Source organism: Diospyros lotus, chromosome 4, assembly GCF_014633365.1.
Source record: "Diospyros lotus cultivar Yz01 chromosome 4, ASM1463336v1, whole genome shotgun sequence".
Taxonomy (NCBI): domain Eukaryota; kingdom Viridiplantae; phylum Streptophyta; class Magnoliopsida; order Ericales; family Ebenaceae; genus Diospyros; species Diospyros lotus.
The window spans coordinates 6,082,607-6,101,954 of record NC_068341.1 but is presented as its reverse complement, the minus strand read 5'-3'; the positions used below and the strand labels follow the sequence as shown (position 1 = coordinate 6,101,954).

Below are 19,348 nucleotides of genomic sequence, written 5' to 3'. Positions count from 1 at the left end.
GTCACAACCATGCCTGCCTCTGTTCGCTGTTCGATCGTCACCACTACCGTTTGTCGCCTCTATTGTCAATCTCAGAAGGTCTTCTTATTCTTCTCTGTCGATCGTCGACATTCTCGCATGTTGTCGTTGATCGGCTATCGGACCTTTCTTACTGATTGTCGTCCGTTAATACAGCTGCCATCGCCGATTGGGTTTCCCCAATTGCAGGAAGCTTCAAGGTTATAACACATCCAAATCTTGGTCAACCCAACTCGCTAGGATCTAACCCGTTTCAGATCCAACTAGCCATATTAACAAATACAGTTATGTTTTTATGTCTAGATTTGGTCTAGATCTGGTATTTTTAGTTCGTTTTCAATTGGAATTTTGTTTATGGATCATTTGATATTATTTGGGATTATTTGATCTTTGTATTGGCTACCTTAAAGTATGATATTCTATTATTGGATTGGAATATCTTGATTTTCGCTATTGCAGGTTAAGATGCGTGCAATTTTATACTAGTTATCAATGGGGATTTATATTGATAAATGTAAAGTTATAAAAATCAACAAATATATGTTGAGGTTGATATGTGGCTATGTTTTAAGTGCGACTGGAGATATCCACAACAGTAAATTTTGTGTGGATTTGGGTGGTATTTCTTATGATGCAATTTTGGTTGATATTTATCAAGAGATTAATTTTCTATGATTTTATTGGAAGAAATATTTTTGGATAATTTCATATTTGAATTTCGTGTCAAGATGGAGCTTGTTACAATTGTGACCCGGAATTCAAATTTGACTGAGTTTGAGACTTCTAATTTAACTGTAATTATGACTTCGAATTTGACTATGACTGTAATATTGTCAAATTTGATTTTATGTGATATTTATCTCATCTAGAAAAATATTCTCATGCATCATATTCTGAACAAATATGATTTTATGTGTTCATCTATAGATGATTTTAGGTCTATAAATAAGTGTTTAATGTTCTGGAATTAATTGCAACTATATCATTTTTGTATTACTAATATTTAGTTAGTGATATTTTGTTCTTTTTGCTCGTAATTTTTTCGATTTGAGTTTTCATATAAATTTTGTATTCATGTGTGGTTGATTAGTTTGATTGTGGTTTGTATTCAATCCGATTTCGTAACAATTATATTCAACCATTCTATTTTCTATCTATTTTATAACATATTATTAACACGATCTCAAATTTTTGAAACCACGATCTCAAGTTTATTTTCTTCGACTTTGTTCGTCTACTAATATATCTCTAGAAGAATATCTTAGGCCCCATTTGATAGCCTTTTTTTTTTTTCTCTCAAGAAAAACACATTTTTTCCACCCAAGTTTCCACTTATGTAGTGTTTGATAGCTATTTTTTTCCAAGTAATTCATTTTCCCACTTATGCTCACGTGATGGGTTTTTCCTTCAAATAAAGAAAACGAAATTCCTTGGGAGAGGGGAAAGCTCCAATTTTCTAGGCAATTGAAGTAGCCAAACCCACTGTGCTTGGCATATTCACAGTGACGGAGCGAGATAGTGAAAAGGCGAGAGAGAGACTCACAGTGATGGCAATGCGGCGATGGTGGCAGGTAGAGGAGCTGATGGCAAAGAACTAGTTGTTGGGCACGCTAACAACGACAAAGATGTTGGTCTTGGCCAAGGCCTTGAGAATCTCGTCGACGACGTTGTAGAGCCGGACATGGCCGATCTTCTACACCTTCAAAAACACCTAGCAACGACAGTGGCGGGATGGAGACAAAGAGGGTGAGAGAGTGGGTTTGGATTTGGGTTTATTTCTATTTTATTGCTATTCTCCATCACAAATTAATAAACATAGTGTTTATTGCTATTTTTACTTTTTTGTGATAAATACAAATGTATAGAAATAAAAAATAAAAAATTATAAAACATGTATAAATTAATAAATTTATAAAATAAAAAAATAATTTTGTGGCTTCATTTTTTTGAGAAAATGATTTAGTTAACATAAAATACGTTATTATTTTAATTTTTTTAGTATGAGATTAAGGGTTTTTCAATATATTTTCACCATTGAATTCCATGGAAAATGATACATTTTCTATAAAAAATAATGTCTATCAAACACAAAATGTCAAGAAAATTACCAAATCCTATAAAAAAAATACCAGTTAAATATCAAAAGATGGGAAATAACATCATTTTCTATGCAGAAAATGAAGCAGTCAAACCCACTGTGCTTGGCGTCTTCACAGTGACGGAATGAAAGAGAGAGACTCATAGCGACGACGATGTAACAGCGTTGGCGGTGGTGAGGACCTTGTCACCGACAACAACGGCAACGGCGAAGATGAGCGTGTTGGGGTAGTAAGCGACAACATTGCGGCCGACCCAGGCGGCTGCGGTGGCATTGGAGGAGTTTATGATAATGATCTAATTGTTAGGCACACTGATGACGACGTAAATGTTGGTCTTGGCCAAGGCCTTGAGAATCTCGCCGTCAGTGTCATAGAGCTGGACATGACCAATCTTCTGCACCTTCAAAAATGCTAAGTAACAGTGGTGGCAAGAGAGAAACAGAGAATGTGAGAGAGTGGGTTTGAGGGTGAGATAGTAGGTTTGGGTTTGGATTTATTTTTATTTTATTGCTATTCTCCATCGCAAATTAATAAATAGATAGTGTTTATTGCTATTTTTAATTTTTTGTGATAAAATACATATGCATAGAAATAAAAAATCATAAATCATGTATAAATTAATAAATTTAGAAAATAAAAAAATTAATTTTGTGGCTTCATTTTTTTGAGAAAATGATTTAGTTAACATAAAATACATTATTATTTTGATTTTTTTATATGGGATTCAGTGTTTTTCAATATATTTTCACCATTGAATTCCATGGATAATTATAACACCCCACTTCCACGGGCATGTTATAATTTAGAAAATTTTGACTATATATATATTTTTATAACTCGTTATAATATAATTTTAAAATTTCCCTACTACCTGCCTATCATTAGCTTACTTACTCTGTATGCTAGGCTAGGTAATCATCATTAGCGGAAGCAAGAATCGAACCTCAATATACCTCAAACGTTAATAATATTACATGATCGCCTCAACGAAATTAATGACACAAGATTATTCGACAATGATACTTAAGTCCTTCAACATAACATGAAACATGACATAAGTTTTTTTTCCAACATAACTTGAAAACATAACATATCATAACTTAAAGTATAACATAGCACGACTGATACATGATCGGGTCCTTATACATGAACTAAATGCAGGAATTAACTTCATAATGTCTTGCGTCTTTACAATTCATCCACTTCCATATCTTCGCTGCAAACTTCAATTGAAACGTTTGAATGTTCCAGAAGTAACGCCCACATTAGATGATGAATTATCTAAGTAAGAGTATATCATAATGTATATGTATGTATGTATGTAATGCACATAACATCATAACTCTCATATTTGGGTCGACTGCATCTTAAGATTACCCGTCATTTTTTCAGTCTCCTTGCCAGACCGGGGTGTATGGGTGTACCCTTGGCAAAGTAATAGAGCCAATACCTAATCCCAAACCCATACAACGTATGACCGTGAATTTCATCATGCTCATATGCATATTTTATAAATCAATACATGTAAATGCAATCTACATGACATACTCACATCAAGGCATGACAACATGATAAAATTATTTACATAAAATCAAGTTTTGGTGGAATCACTTGCAAGCTATTTTCATAAACTAAATCCAGTTGAATAGTACCACTTACCTTGCAAAAAGATAATTTTGCCCCTAGTATAATTTTGCCTCAAAATTCGCGTCGGACTTCTAATCGTACTCAATTATGAACCTTGGCGGGTACCCTGGGCATCATAATTATTTAAGAAAATTAGATTTCTAATTTTCCTAATTTCTCTCATTTTCTCCTATTATTTCCTCAAGATTATGAAATAAATACTTCCTTATAAAATTTTCTCAATTTCTTTTCTCAATAATTCCTAAAGCAATATTCCTAAGCTCCATAAATTTCCTCATAATCTTCGGAATTCATGTTCTATTTATTTCTCATTTTCTCTTGATTTTCAAGCATCTATTGCCTAAAAAAATTCATAATAAATACTAATTATGCATTTCTCTTCCAATTTCATCGTAAAAAATTCTAAAATATCATTCTCATATTTCTGAAATTTTTTAAGATAACTCACATTCCCGCGGAGCAATTTAGTATTATTCAATATTGCGATGAAATCTCGATTTGCGTATCCAACAACGCCTTTTGTCACAAATTTTCACACAAACTATTAAACCCAACCTATAAGATTTTTCTAGAAATTTTTTGGTATTTTTCTTTCTTTATTTTTTTCTTTCTCCTTTTTCAATCCCTCTCTCACTCTCAAATATTTCTTTCTTACAACCTTTCTCCTTCTAATCTAAATTCTCAAACCTTTCGAGTTTTCTCTATTTATAGAAGGTTGAGTTAAGCTTAACATAATTGTAGTGACCCACTATCTTTAATTATTTTATCACATTTCTTAATTATTTTTCACTAAATCTCACTAAAAATCTTTAATTATTTATTCACACCTTACTTTGTCTCTCACATTTCTCAATTATTTCATCCATTATCTTTGATTATTTGTCCACACCTTACTTTGTCTCCCACGTTTCTCAATTATTTCACTCATCATCTTTAATTATTTTGTAATCTTTCTTAATTATTTTCCACTAAATCTCACTCATAATCTTTAATTATTTGTCCACACCCTACTTTGTCTCCAACATTTCTCAATTATTTCACTCATTATTTTTGATTATTTGTCCACACCTTAATTTGTCTCCCACATTTCTCAATTATTTCATTTATCATCTTTAATTATTTTGTCATATTTCTTAATTATTTTTCACTAAATCTCACTCATAATCTTTAATTATTTGTCCACACTCTATTTTGTCTTCCACATTTCTCAATTATTTCATCTACTATCTTTAATTATTTTGTTATCTTAATTATTTTTCACTAAATATTCTTCTAAATAGATTATTCTTTTATTTAATTCATTAATTTTAAATCTATTTTCTTAACCCACTAACTCTAAACTCATTTACTTAGTTTTTATTTTTTCCAATTTAGCCCACTAACTCTAAGCCCATTTACTTAGTCTTTATTTTTTCAATTTAGTCCACTAACTCTAAACCCATTAATATTTTTTTTCAATTATAATCTCTAATAGTTGCCAAAAATATAAAAAAATTAATTATTATTATTCTCAAAATATTAGGATATTACAATAATGGTACATTTTTTTATGAAAAAATAATACCTATTAAACACGAAATGTTAGGAAAATGATCAAATTTTATAAAAAATATTACCAATCAAACATCAAAAGATGAAAAATAACATCATTTTCTAGGTAGAAAATTATATTAATCAAACAGCTTCAATTTTTAATATTTAAGAATTCATTTTCCCTGTAATTCATTTTATTTCCACCCAAATTTCACTATTGCAATCAAACACACCCTTAGTGTTGCTATTGAAGAAACATATATATATATATATATATTTTAATATGTTACTTGTTCTTGAAAAACATGATTTACTATATTGAATATATTGTTGTTCTTGAAATAGCACAACTTATTTCAATATTTCAAAAAAATATTAGATGCTCTTGAAAAATAAACTTTTATTAGATATAATATTATTGTATATCATTACAATTTCGAGAAATTATTTTTATCATATTAATAATATTTTCTTTAATTGATATAATATTGCAATATTTCATTTAATTGATATGTTAATTGGATTTTATTTCCTTCTTTATTTGATATGCCAATATTTTCTTCATTAATTGATATATCAATATTTCAATATTTATGAAGAATATTAAACTATTGTTTATAAAGTAATAATAGTCTAAAATATGTAATTATTTTCAAATTATAAAATATGGCATTCCAATTTTAATATTGTTTAATGTTATTAAACTATTACTCATGAAGTAGTAATAGTTTAAAATATGTCATTATTTTCAAATTATATCATACTCTTGAAGTAGCACATATTTCGAATAATGTTTATTTTTTATGTGTGATGTATGATATAATGCTTATCCCTAATGGAAAGTAAATAACTTATGACATGTTGACTTTAATTATATGATCATACAATATTTAATTACGTTATTCGAATTTTAATTAAAACTTATTTACTTATTACAGAGTTACATAAATGACAAATATCACCAAATTTGAGCTTAGTGCACTAGACGTATTTGGTAATAACTATTTGTCATGGATTATTGATGCTGAGATTCATCTAATCTCAATGAGTTTGAGAGAGATAATAAATGAAGGAAATACTCAATCCCAACAAAATCATGTAAACGTATTCATTTTCCTTTGTCACCATCTCTATGGTGGATTGAAAACCGAGTACCTCACTGTGAAATATCCACTAGTCATCATTTGAAAAAATTTGAAAGAAATATTTAACCATTAGAATGTTGTCTTACTTTTGTATACTTAGTTTTGATGATAAAAAATAATATTTTATTTAATCCCTAAGTTATGAATCAAGGTTGTGGTTTTCAACATAAATCAATTTCAATATCAAGTATTACTTTGTGAGAATGAAAATCAAATAAATTTCAAGTATCGAGATTTTAAAGTCATATTTTTTTAAGTCTGGAATGTTAAAACCTTACAAGGAGACATATATGAAAATATTTTCTTTTTAAAAAACTAACTCCCGATAATTCAATAACTAACATTCATTAGTGATAAAATAATTTTTAACAAAATTTTCAAGAAATATAAAATGTATATCTTGCAGGTGATAAAATCGTAAAATCTTAAGTTTGTACTAAAACCCAAATTCTACTTTCTTATTCTTTGGATTTTTATTTTTTAGATATTTTTATTGAATCTAAATAGAGGGTACTTTCTTATTTACATTTATGTATTAAAGTAAATGGAAGGTAAAATATAAATTAAACAAAATGAGAACATAAATTAAATTAAACAATATGTTGTGATGTTTTGTATCAATCAAATGTTCTTCTACATGCTATCAGTTTAGTGCTAAGTTTTTCCAAGCAAATAGTCGATTATGTGCTTATGCTTTGTCGACTATGCCTATCAATAATCGACTATGTACCTGAGGATAGTCGACTATGCCTAAGTATAGTCGACTAGGGGTATGCACGGTGTTGTTTGGACAGTTTAAGAGGGATTTAATATGCCAAATCGCACATGCGGTTTGGCATTAAACTAGACCGCGCGGTCTAGTGCAGTTTCTGCGGTTTGGTGCTTCTTTATTGTTTCATTTGGTGTTTCCTCTACTAGTTTATAAATTTTTAATTAAAACATAAAAATCAATGCATAAAATCATAATTTTTAAATTTTTATAGTATCTTAGAGTTCAAAACTAAAATAAGTTACAATCTAATAAAAAATACAAATTTAAAAGTTTAAAATCTATAACATAACCACATGTTCATAATATAAAAATAACACAAAAATCCACAACATAATTCATGGTCAAAAAAGTATATATTTTTAATTTATTTTTTAAAATTTTAAATTATTAGATATTTTTATTTTTTTATTAATATACTACTTGGCCGGTTTGGTTTTAACCAAACCAAAAAAACCACAAACCGCAAACTGTACGGTTTGAGAATTTCTCAAACCGTGCTGAACCGCACCCCAAAAAAATCACGCGGTTTGGTGCGGGCGATTCCGCGGTTTGACAATTTTTTTGCACACTCCTATAGTCGACTATGCTTGTGTAATATGTAGACTATATATGACTTTTGTCGACTATTTTTCATTCTGTCGACTATCATGTAAGGATAGTCGACTATGGTTTTTTTTTTGTCGACTATGTTTGTATATGATTTTCAAAATCTTCTTCATATTTTTGTATCTGTCGACTATAGGTAATTTGTGTTAGAAAATAGTTGACTATGTTTTCTTGTCTGTCGACTATGTCTTAGTTTTACTTGAAAATATAGTCGACTATCCATTATATTCTGTCGACTATCTTTTTTCGCAGAAAGTTTCCAACGATTAGTTTTTCAAATCTTAACGACCACAAACGGCTAGTTTCAGGCAAAATTTTTGGGATGCCTATTTATACAAGTCATGGATGAAATTGAGGAGGCTAATGGACGAGAACGAATTGAATTGAGCTTACATTTTATACTTGTTTCTATTTATATTCACTGTGCTTCTATTTTTTCTCTTCAAGCCTGTGATCTTAATCTATATACATTCATTTAAGCCTTGTATCATTTTTGAAAGACATTGTATGTAATACCCCATGTTCGTATAAGGTTGCCACGTAATTTCGATGAGTTTAGAATACTGAAAATTGGTTTGATAGCAGTTATAAGTACCGAATTAACTGCAGGGAATGCCCCGGAGTGAAATTGTCTAAAGAAAATTACATGGTCTTGACGAGCGTTTCGAGATAGAATTTATGGTATCAAAATAAATTGTTTCGGGAACGATTTTCGGTACAGCTAAAATACAGCTGTTATTTAGGTTGCAAAATCGAATCGTCATAAGAGACTCCTGAAAAATCAACGGAACCCTATAGAGGCTCCGATTTTACGTAACAAGCAACCCTTCAGTGGTTTTGGAGTGAAACAATAGCCCGGTGAGGACACTGGGGCAAAATCGTCATTATCGAGTAACTTTGAAGTTATTAATTTTGCGTTTTCGGTATTGTAATGCAAATTAAGTTGAGGATTAAGGGCATTGTTGCAATAAAGACATTGCTTGAGTGAGATTAAGAAGAAAATTAAGGATTATATGTAATTTTCTTTAGTTTAAATATGTAATTTATTAGTGTAATACATAATTATACACACATATATATATATGCATGTGCGTGTGGCTAGCTTCTGAGAAGCTTTAATAGCCGCGATTTTGGCTGCAATTGGAGAGATTGTGCCAACCAGATTTGAGGAATGGCAGTAGGATTTGAGCAGCTGGATTTAAGGAAAATATGGCAGGATTGGGGCGCTGGCTTGCCCAAAAATAGGATGAGAATTGAAGAGGAAAGAAGCAAGAAATGGAGGAGTAGAGAGGAAGAGAGCTTCGGCCGAGAGAGATAGAGAGAGCTTGTGAGATCGAGAGAGAGTAAGATCGTGTGAGAGAGAGTGCACAACTGAGGAGTGCGGCCAAAGGTGGCCATGGCCGCGAAGCAGAGCTTCGATGCTCGGCCATGGCGGATGAGGAAGCAGGGTAGCAAGTAGGGGCAGCTTAATGCGAGTGGAGGCGAGCTTGGCTGAGGTGGGAGCGACGGCCGACGAGACCAAATGCGGCCAAAGCTGGCCGCACAGTTGCAGGTAGCCATAGCGGTCGTGAGTAGCAGCTAGGCAGCGCGCGAGCGAGCCACGACGGCCTGAGGCGGAAGCAGCCGGAAGCATGGCGGACGGCGGAAGCGTTGGCCGCAGCAGCGAAGACGGAAGTGAGTGGCGAGCGACGGCCGTGCGCAGTCCCTGTTCGCGAGTTGCAGGCAGCGCACTAGTGGGAGGAAGAAAATGAAGAAGAATAAGTGAAGAAGAAGAAGAAGAAATAAAGAAAGAAGAAAAAAAATGAAGAGGGAGTTGCAGGCGCGGGAGAAGGGGAGCTGGAGGAAGAAGATGGAGTGGAGAAAGAAAAAAGAAAAAGAAAAAAAAAAGGAAAAGGTCTCGGAAAAATTTCGAAAAATAGGATTTGGTGATTTATTATTATTTCAGAGAATTTGGCAAAGAAAAATTGTCCTGGCAAGCGTTTCGAGGATATGACACGCATACCGAGGAAACCGAATATGCTAAGTTAAGGTGAGTAAAATTTCTTAGAAAATTCCAGAAATTCAAGAATATTATTTCATGAATTTTCGTAGTGAAATATTTGAGAAAATATTTTATAAATATTTAGTTTGGATTTATTGAGGAAAAATAGGAAGAAATAGAGAGAAAATTAAAGAAAATGCAAGAAATTATGAAAAAATAGGTTTTAATGTTTATTTTAAAAATTATGGTGATTAAGATGCTTTGAGGCTTGAGTTGAAGCGACTTGTGCAAATTTTGAGATTGGCACACAAATCGAGGCGATGCACGAATTTTGAGGCAGGTCGCGAATATCGAAGTAGCCGGTAAGCCTTGAGAAGGTAAGTGGTACTTCCCAATTAAAATTAGTTTTATGAAAAATGCTTTCATCATATTGACATACTTTGATATGTACTCATAACGTAGACTGTATACATTACATGACCATGAAATACATAAATACACATTGATATCATTGATCACTCGCATTTGAGGCCGTAGGGAGTACGAACTGACACCGCTGCTTTACCAAACGTGCACCATACACCCTGGCTTCGAAAGAGGTAGCCGCTAAAATGGTAGGTAGCATGAATGGTGCAATTGACACCTACGAGGAAAGACATTGCATACACACATGATATACCATTATGTACCCTTACTTAGATGATTTATCATCTAATTTGGGTTTTGCCCCTGAAATATTCAAACGTTCCAGATGGAGATTGTAGCAGATACGAGGATAAATGAGGCATGAAATGGCACTTATCAGAGTGCATGGAGAATGTAATGTATGTTATGTAGCCTTTATATTTAAGTTCTGTTATTTTAGATTCTGAACGTTTTGAGGGATGTTGAAGATATAAGAATTATTATGATTAATGTTAAGATATCAGGTTTCGATATTTGCTTCCGTAATTTGATGTGTATAGTGATTTTCTTTTGAGATTAATATAAGGGAATTCTGGATGGATTTGAGGAATGATGTGGTTTAGCATTAGTTTGAAAAAAAAAAAAAATTTGTCCCATAATTGTCCCAAGTCATAAAACGCGCCTGAAAAAGCGGGGCGTTATATTATAACTAAGAGATTCATTTCTTAGATTCTCTCTAATTATACATTTCTTGTATTTCCTAGCTATGTAGCTAGATGGCCCATTTGATTTGGAGGTTTGTAAATTTCTAGTCGAGAACTAGTGAACCTACTCGGGTTGATAGTGGATTGTTTTGAAAATCTTTAGTGAGGAGCTAAGGTAGTGAATTAGGTTTGGATTAAGTCGAATCACTATAAATTATTGTGTTCATCTCTTGTTTGTGCTTTTATTTCATTTATTATTTCAAGCATTTCAATAATCCTCACTTGTATCAAATTTTCCATCAAAAGGATTTCACGTTTATATTAAGTTTTTTTTAAATATTCAATTCACCCTCCTCTTGGTGTGTATCTCATCATTTCAGTTCTAACATAGAAGACCATGATCTTTCATAGAACCCGTTATGAATTGATGCATTTGTGCATTTAGGTACTATTTTATTTAGTTAGGTAATTTTTATTTTCTTTACAAGATTTTTATTGAGACAATTATTGTATAGAATAATCATTCAACTATGAGTGTTATGAATTATTAATGAATGACTATTGAATTTCTATTTATAAATATAAGAATTTAGTTCTTAACAAGACACACTTTTTTAAATTAAGATTATATTAATCTATTATATGCGATCTCTCTCTTTTTTGTACTAGTCTCACCATTAGTTGATTTGACTTTAATCCGGATAGAATTATAATCGATCATTCTCTTTTTTTATCTATTTTATACCCTCTGCTACTTGTTTTATTGGGTTAAATAAAAGTATGAAAATACTAAATTATAAGTTATAAAAATATTAAATTAAATTTAAAAAATTAATGAAATGAGCAATGAGACAGTCACCTGCTCGTGACGGAACTGTTGGATGACATATCTTCTCCCTCCGTAAACCCTAAAATGTATATTTTTTTATAGATAAACCCTAATAAGTATCCATCTATCTATAATTTCTTCTGATATGTGCGAAGCGAGTGGAAGCAATAATACATGCGAATACGCACATCCATTGTTGCTTCAACTCCGACTCATTGGCTGATTGATTCAGAATTACACCTTGCTTCCTTGTTTGGCTGCCGCGAAAATTTGGGGACGAGTAAGAACTGAGAGGGTGCTTGGATAGGCTTTAAGCTGTTAATAAACTCTTTATTTTTAATAATTATTATCTGGATTTGAAAGTTAGCTTCTGATTTTCGAAACTTTTAAAGTTGAAATAAAAAAGTGATTTTGGCCTATTTAAGAGACTACTTCGCCGTTCCTATAATCCCACTCATGTCCCCAAATCTCTAGCGCAAAATCTCTCATTCGGTGGAAGAATTCCCTTCTCCTCCCTCTCAGCATTGGCGTCCCTATTCCGACTCTGATCTCCGGCGACGCTGTAGCAGCGGCCATCAATCTACAATCCTTTGCTGCTCCAGAATACTCATGTCTGAGAGGTTTGTCATTCTTGCTGTGAACATATTGTTGTTGTAAATTTTGCAATTTAGGGTTGCTGTGATTATTTTGCTGTTTAATGTTGGATTTCTTGTATTTTTTCTGCTTAGGGTTGCTGTGAACAGAAATTGTAGTTGCTGTGATTTGTTGATTTTTATTGTGGTTCGTTGTTGCGACTTGGGAATAGATTTTTGTTGTGTTTTTTCTTTTCAGGGTTGCTGTGTTCATGATTCAAATTGGGAGTTCAACTTGATTGCTGTTTCGGATTGCTGTGTTCATGATTTTTGTTGTGATTTGTTGCTGTGAACTGAATTGAAGGAAAATTCCTGTTGGGTATAGTTTCATATATGCGTTGTGCTTTTTCCAAATTCTTGATCATTCAAGTTGGGTATGGTTCTTGATCAAAATATGCTTAGTTAAGTTTAGCTTCATAGGAGGGATTGAATTAGTTTTATAAAAAACTTAAGGAGTCTAATGAAATGCTTATATTGAAATCCCCGAGTCCGAGCCTTTTCATTTCCTGAATTAAAATTCAATCCTCATAATTTTTAATTAATGAGAGAATTTTTTTTTAATTTAAAATTATTATATTCATTAATTAATAATCAAATTTAACTTTCTAATAAATAAAGATAAATTTGCATGTTTATTAGTTATTTAATATAATTCCTCACATTTATTAGGTAGTTATCAAATTTATTATTTAAATATAAATTTCTCATATTTACTAATTAAAAATATTATTTTACTATACTTTCTTGAATATATTCAGCAATAATCAAAATTTGTTATATAGATATAAATGTATCATAATTATTAATTAATTATAGATTTTAGTTTCTAAATATAAACTATTAAATTTATTATTCAAATATGAAGTTTAGGAATTTATTAGGTAAATATCAAATTCATTAATTAAATATTTAATTTGTCAAAATTATTACCTAAAAGTCAATTTAGTTATTTAAATATAAATTTATAAAATTTACTAATTAAATTCTTTAGTGAAAATAGTTTTTTATGGATTTATTTTTTTAAAACTGGAGTATGTCCTTGGTCATTTTCATCACTTCTAACAGCTTTAAAAGCTTTTATTTTACCAAACACGTATCTATATAACTGATAAAACACATTTTATCCAAACACTTACATTAGCTTAAAGCACTACATAACTTAAAAGCTGTAGAAAGCTTAAAGCTAAAGATAACTTAAAAGCTCTCTTGAAAAAAAGGCCTAGCCAAATGACCTCTAAGAACTAACTTTCATGTTTTATTGCTCTTCTTTTTTGTTTGTGCTAGTAATGTTTTATTACTTTTTGTTACCAAAAGATAAAATTTTTCAGCACTGCTTTTGACAGCTGAATAGTGATGACAAGTCGAACAAGAGGAAATGAGCGACCACGAGACTTGTCACTGCATAGGATCAGCTAGAAAACGTCGCCGCAAACAGTAACCCCTTATCATGTTCGTTTTTGATTCACATATCATTGATTTATCTGCTGTTTCAGTTTGTTTGGAGCTCAATTTTTGTTCAAGGGTTGTTTGTGTTATTGTTTCAGCTCTCCTTATCATCGTTGCAGCTTCATTTTGTATCTTCTTGTGGTCTTTGATTCTTGTCATCGTTTTGTAGCAGAGGTGCTTCTTTCTTTGCTTTGTTTTGGGTTTGTTGGTTTCTGGTGGAGACTTTTTCGTTGTGCCATCTGCCCTTTATGCTGTATCTACATTTTTTATTTTTTATTTTTTTTGCTAAAACACAAGATTTTATCCAATTGAATGGGAAGGCACATCAATTGAATTACAAGCCTCTTTTTAGCCAATTTTAGAGCTACGCCAGGGAAAACAAAAATCTGATTCGAGGCTGAAGAAATGGCAAGATCTGCTAGCAAACGAGCAAATCGATTACAAGCCAATTAAATTGTTTTCAGGACATTTGATCAAGAGGAGAGAATCCGTTTCAATTATTATGGTACTCCAGTTATAAGTATTAGCCCAGATGCATGCCTCCCTAGGAGTGACAATTTCTCCCTCCAATGAGTTTTGAGCAGGGAATTTGAAAGTTCTCCAAGCTAGGATGTCACCAACTCTGTTATGAGCTATACTGCCTCCTGTCATTAGTCTTGTTTGAGAGCAGCATCAAGGTTAATTTTGATGAAAGAATCAGGAGGTTAATGTGATTTGTCTTCCTGGAACTCTTTACCAATAAGCAATCCAACAAGGGTTCTCCATGTTAATAGCTCGTGTCTACCATGTAAGTTTGATCTCCAGAACTTCTTCCAATTAGATTGAGATAGAATCATAGAGCTTTTCCATTTAACTTCCATCAGCATATTGTGAACTGATCTAGAGCAGAATGGAGAAACTCATCTATTGATCCACTTCCAGGAGTCTTTTTCAGGAAATATAAGAATAGGAATCTGATCAATGTATGATGCAAAGTCAGGCTCCAAGATTGTCTCCAACATATCTTTCTTCCATGATTTTGTATCTTGGTCAACGAGATCAGGAACTTGTAAAGTCCTACCACTCTTGCTTCCAAATGGCTTTAAAATCAGGAGAATTAGAGATCATGGCTCTTTCCATATATCAATAGACAATCCATCTCCAATATTTTCCACTTTTTTTTTTTTAAATCTATATTTCTCACTGAGCTGCTATGTAAATATTCAGATATGTTGAGCAACAATGAGCAGATGTGGCTGAGTTGTTTGCAAAAAATGATGTTGACTTCTTTAGTTGGCTTAGTTATACTGGTCAGGGCAGGGGTATATTGGTCATTTAACCAATTATGTTTAGTTATACCTCATTTAGGATTTACTATACCAAACATGGGATGGTATCACCTCAAGGTTATACCTCCTTTAAACTTGGTATACCAAACATGGGACAGGGATTATTTAATCCCATCACTAACAAAGCTGGATATCAAACGCCCTATATTAATGTTGAGGGAGGCTTAGTTATACTGGTCAGGGCAGGGGTATATTGGTCATTTAACCAATTATGTTTAGTTATACCTCATTTAGGATTTACTATACCAAACATGGGATGGTATCACCTCAAGGTTATACCTCCTTTAAACTTGGTATACCAGACATGGGACAGGGATTATTTAATCCCATCACTAACAAAGCTGGATATCAAACGCCCTATATTAATGTTGAGGGAGGCCTTTTATGAGGGATTGGTGTTTATTTCTACATTTATTTCTGGCATATCTACCTGCTCCTTGGAAATGGGAATACTTGTAGTTATGTTCATAATTAACCATGGAAGAGATTTTAATTATTCACTGGTATTACCTTTAAATGTTCAAAAAATCTATGCACTTCACAAAATTTCTTGAAAATTGTTACAGTTCCTCGCATAAGCATGTCTTTTGTATTTTGTGTACATAGATTTGTGATTGAATTAATTAATGTTAGGTATATCTGTTGAATTGCTGCTTGCCCTATGTCATCTTTAATATTCTGATTCTGATTGGTTGCTTACTGTTAATAATAACAGATCTGTAGAATAGAGGACATAGAAGCAGCCCGGAGATGCAAGGATGAAGGCACTCTTAAGAAACCAAGGTAAATTGCAAGGTTGCAATTTTTCTAATCTTTTCTATTTTTAAATAATAAAAGTTGTGTCAAACTATAGTGATTTTTGTAATTTGAGTTTTGTTATTATATACCCTGCCACATCAATTTTTTATGCTTTTCCCCATCTGTCTGTTCACATAAACTTTCTTTAGTTCTTCAAGCAAAACTATTTAAGCAGTGGTCCCTGAGTTTCAAGCAGTTTTATTGTCTCTTTTCCATTCCTCCCCCTGCAGCTGATAAGCTGTTGTGCACTTTGCATGGATTGTTGCTTAAGCACTTTGGGGTGGATTGGATGGTCGTAGTCCTATAATAGATTGTGTTTTTCGGTGGGACTTGTTGGTTCCCTTCCTTCCCATATATCCTTTACAATTTCAGAAGATAATCCATTGGCCAGGAGACCTAATTTTCCAAGGGCTACTAATATTTGTGATTCCTTTCCCTATTTTTTTATCCCAGGAGTTCCATTCAAATGCTAATTGAGATTGTTTGGTTCAACAGGGATAATATTCACTAACTCTTCCAAATGCTGTTCCATTCTTGCATTTGCTGAGAAGTTTTCGTCTTCTTGCAATGGACCCTCTGATAAGGATGGGAGAGCTATCTCTTTTGTGGATGGTGGTAATCAAGAATGTCTACAAAACTTGGAATGCATAAGACAACAAGTGAACGACGTGTGTCAGATCTTGGAGAGTGGTACTTGGGGGCCTTCTCTAGAAAGTGCTCTATCTGCAATTGATGGAAAACCTCAAACGGAGTTAGTCATTAGAGTTTTAAAGAGGCTGAAGGATTTTGACCTAGCAGTGAAGTATTTTCGATGGGCTGAGATGGAAACCAACCAGGCACATTACCCAGAGGCTTATAATTCATTATTCATGATAATGACTAGAAGTAAAAGGTTTGATTGTGTGGACCAGGTATTGGAAGAAATGAGCCTTGCTGGATTTGGCCCATCTAGTAATACATGTATTCAGTTAGTTGTCAGCTGTGTTAAGTCACAGAAGCTCCAAGAGGCATTTAATTTCATACAGTCAATGAGAAAGTTCAAATTTCGCCCTGCATTTTCAGCTTACACAACCCTAATTGGTGCTTTATCTGCAGTTCGCAAACCTGACCTCATGCTTACTCTCTTTCATCAGATGCAGGAGCTAGGCTATGAAATAAATGTGCATTTGTTTACAACTCTTATTCGTGCATTTGCTAAGGAAGGTCGGTTTGATACTGCCCTTTCTTTGTTAGATGAAATGAAGAGCAACTCTTACAATGCAGACATTGTTCTCTATAATGTCTGTATAGACTGCTTTGGTAAAGCAGGCAAGGTAGATATGGCTTGGAAGTTCTTCCATGAGATGAAAGTGCAGGGACTTATGCCTGATGATGTGACATATACCAGCTTGATAGGAGTTCTTTGTAAAGGTAATAGGCTGAATGAAGCTGTGGAGCTATTTGAGCAGATGGAACTTAACAGGAAAGTGCCTTGTGCATATGCATATAACACTATGATTATGGGGTATGGCTCAGCTGGAAAGTTTGAAGAAGCTTACAATTTGCTTGAAAGGCAAAAGCAAAAGGGAAGCATTCCTAGTGTGATTGCATATAATTGTATCCTCACATGCCTTGGAAAGAAGGGCAGAGTAGATGAGGCTTTAAGTACATTTGAGGAGATGAAGAAAGACGCCGCCCCCAACCTCTCAACATATAATATTCTCATAGACATGCTTTACAGGGCTGGGAAACTAGATACTGCCATGGAGATTCGGAATGCCATGGAAGCAGCTGGCTTATTTCCAAATGTGTGGACCTTGAACATAATGATTGATAGGCTTTGTGAAGCTCAAAAACTTAATGAAGCTTGCTCTATATTCAAAGGAATGGATCACAAAGTCTGCACTCCAAATGCAAGAACTTATTGCACTCTAATAGATGGTTTGGGGAAACATGGAAAAATAGCTGATGCCTATAGGCTTTATGAACATATGTTGGATTCTGGTCTGGTTCCGAATGCCATAGTCTATACATCCCTCATCAAAAATTTTTTTAAGGCTGACAAGAAGGAAGATGGCCACAAAGTCTACAAAGAAATGGTCCGTAGGGGTGTTTCTCCTGACCTTACCCTACTTCATACTTACATGGATTGTGTTTTCAAAGCTGGTGAAACTGAGAAAGGCAGGGCTTTGTTTGAGGAAATTAAAGCCCGAGGTTTTACTCCTGATGCACGGAGTTATTCTATACTAATTCATGGCCTTATAAAAGCAGGTTTTGCTCGTGAGACTTATCAGTTGTTCTATGCAATGAAGGAACAGGGGTGTGTTCTGGATACCCTTGCTTACAACACTGTTATTGATGGATTCTGCAAATCAGGTCAGGTGAATAAAGCTTACCAGCTGCTGGAGGAAATGAAGTTGAAGGGTCATCCTCCCACTGTGGTCACCTATGGTTCTGTTATTGATGGTCTTGCTAAGATTGACAGGCTTGATGAAGCTTATATGCTTTTTGAAGAGGCAAAATCTAAAGGCATAGAACTAAATGTGATTGTGTATAGTAGTCTTGTTGATGGATTTGGGAAAGTAGGTAGAATTGATGAAGCATATCTGATCATGGAAGAGTTAATGCAAAAGGGACTAACACCAAGTGTATACACGTGGAATTGTTTGCTTGATGCATTAGTGAAGGCTGAGGAAATTAGTGAGGCACTTGTCTGCTTTAATTCTATGAAAGACTTGAAATGTGCTCCTAATGCAATAACTTACACCATTCTCATAAATGGTCTTTGTAGGGTACGAAAGTTCAACAAGGCCTTTGTGTTTTGGCAGGAGATGCAGAAGCAAGGGCTAAAACCTAACATGATCACATATACAACCATGATTTCAGGTCTTGCAAAAGCAGGTAATATATTGGAGGCCAGTGCACTCTTTGAAAGGTTCAAGGAAAATGGGGGTGTACCCTGATGCTGCTTGTTATAATACTATGATAGAGGGGTTAAGCACTGCAAATAGGGCAATGGAAGCATACTCACTGTTCGAGGAAACTCGATTAAAAGGGTTTAATATTTATGCCAAAACTTGTGTATTTCTTTTGGATGCTTTGCATAAGGCCGATTGTCTTGAGCAGGCAGCAATTGTGGGTACTATTTTGAAGGAAACAGCAAAGTCTCAACATGCTGCAAGATCCTTATGACATTGATCTTCTAATTTATTGGTCATGGATCACCACATACTTTTTGATGAATTGATACATAAATTAGGCCCGTGTCAACTTGCTGAAGAAGCAATTTGTGGGAGAAAGAATTCTTTATTTTATCCATTCTTATAGAACAGTTGAAATTGAACACTGTAAAGGCACTTTGTGATCTGTTTGGTAACAAGCTTCTGGAAATCAAGAATACAAGTGGATACAAAGCTTTGCCCACAA

General features: G+C 33.4%; 1 protein-coding gene across 1 annotated transcript; it reads left to right on the top strand.

Annotated features, from left to right (window-relative positions):
* The first annotated feature begins 11,808 nt into the window (after positions 1 to 11,808).
* On the top strand, positions 11,809 to 19,348 carry LOC127800475 (pentatricopeptide repeat-containing protein At3g06920). Its single transcript, XM_052335090.1, is given in 6 exon segments — positions 11,809 to 12,359; positions 12,571 to 12,690; positions 13,715 to 13,820; positions 15,861 to 15,928; positions 16,439 to 18,879; positions 18,881 to 19,348. Coding segments are annotated over 3 exon segments (2,700 nt in total). The 5' UTR covers positions 11,809 to 12,359; positions 12,571 to 12,690; positions 13,715 to 13,820; positions 15,861 to 15,903; the 3' UTR covers positions 19,115 to 19,348.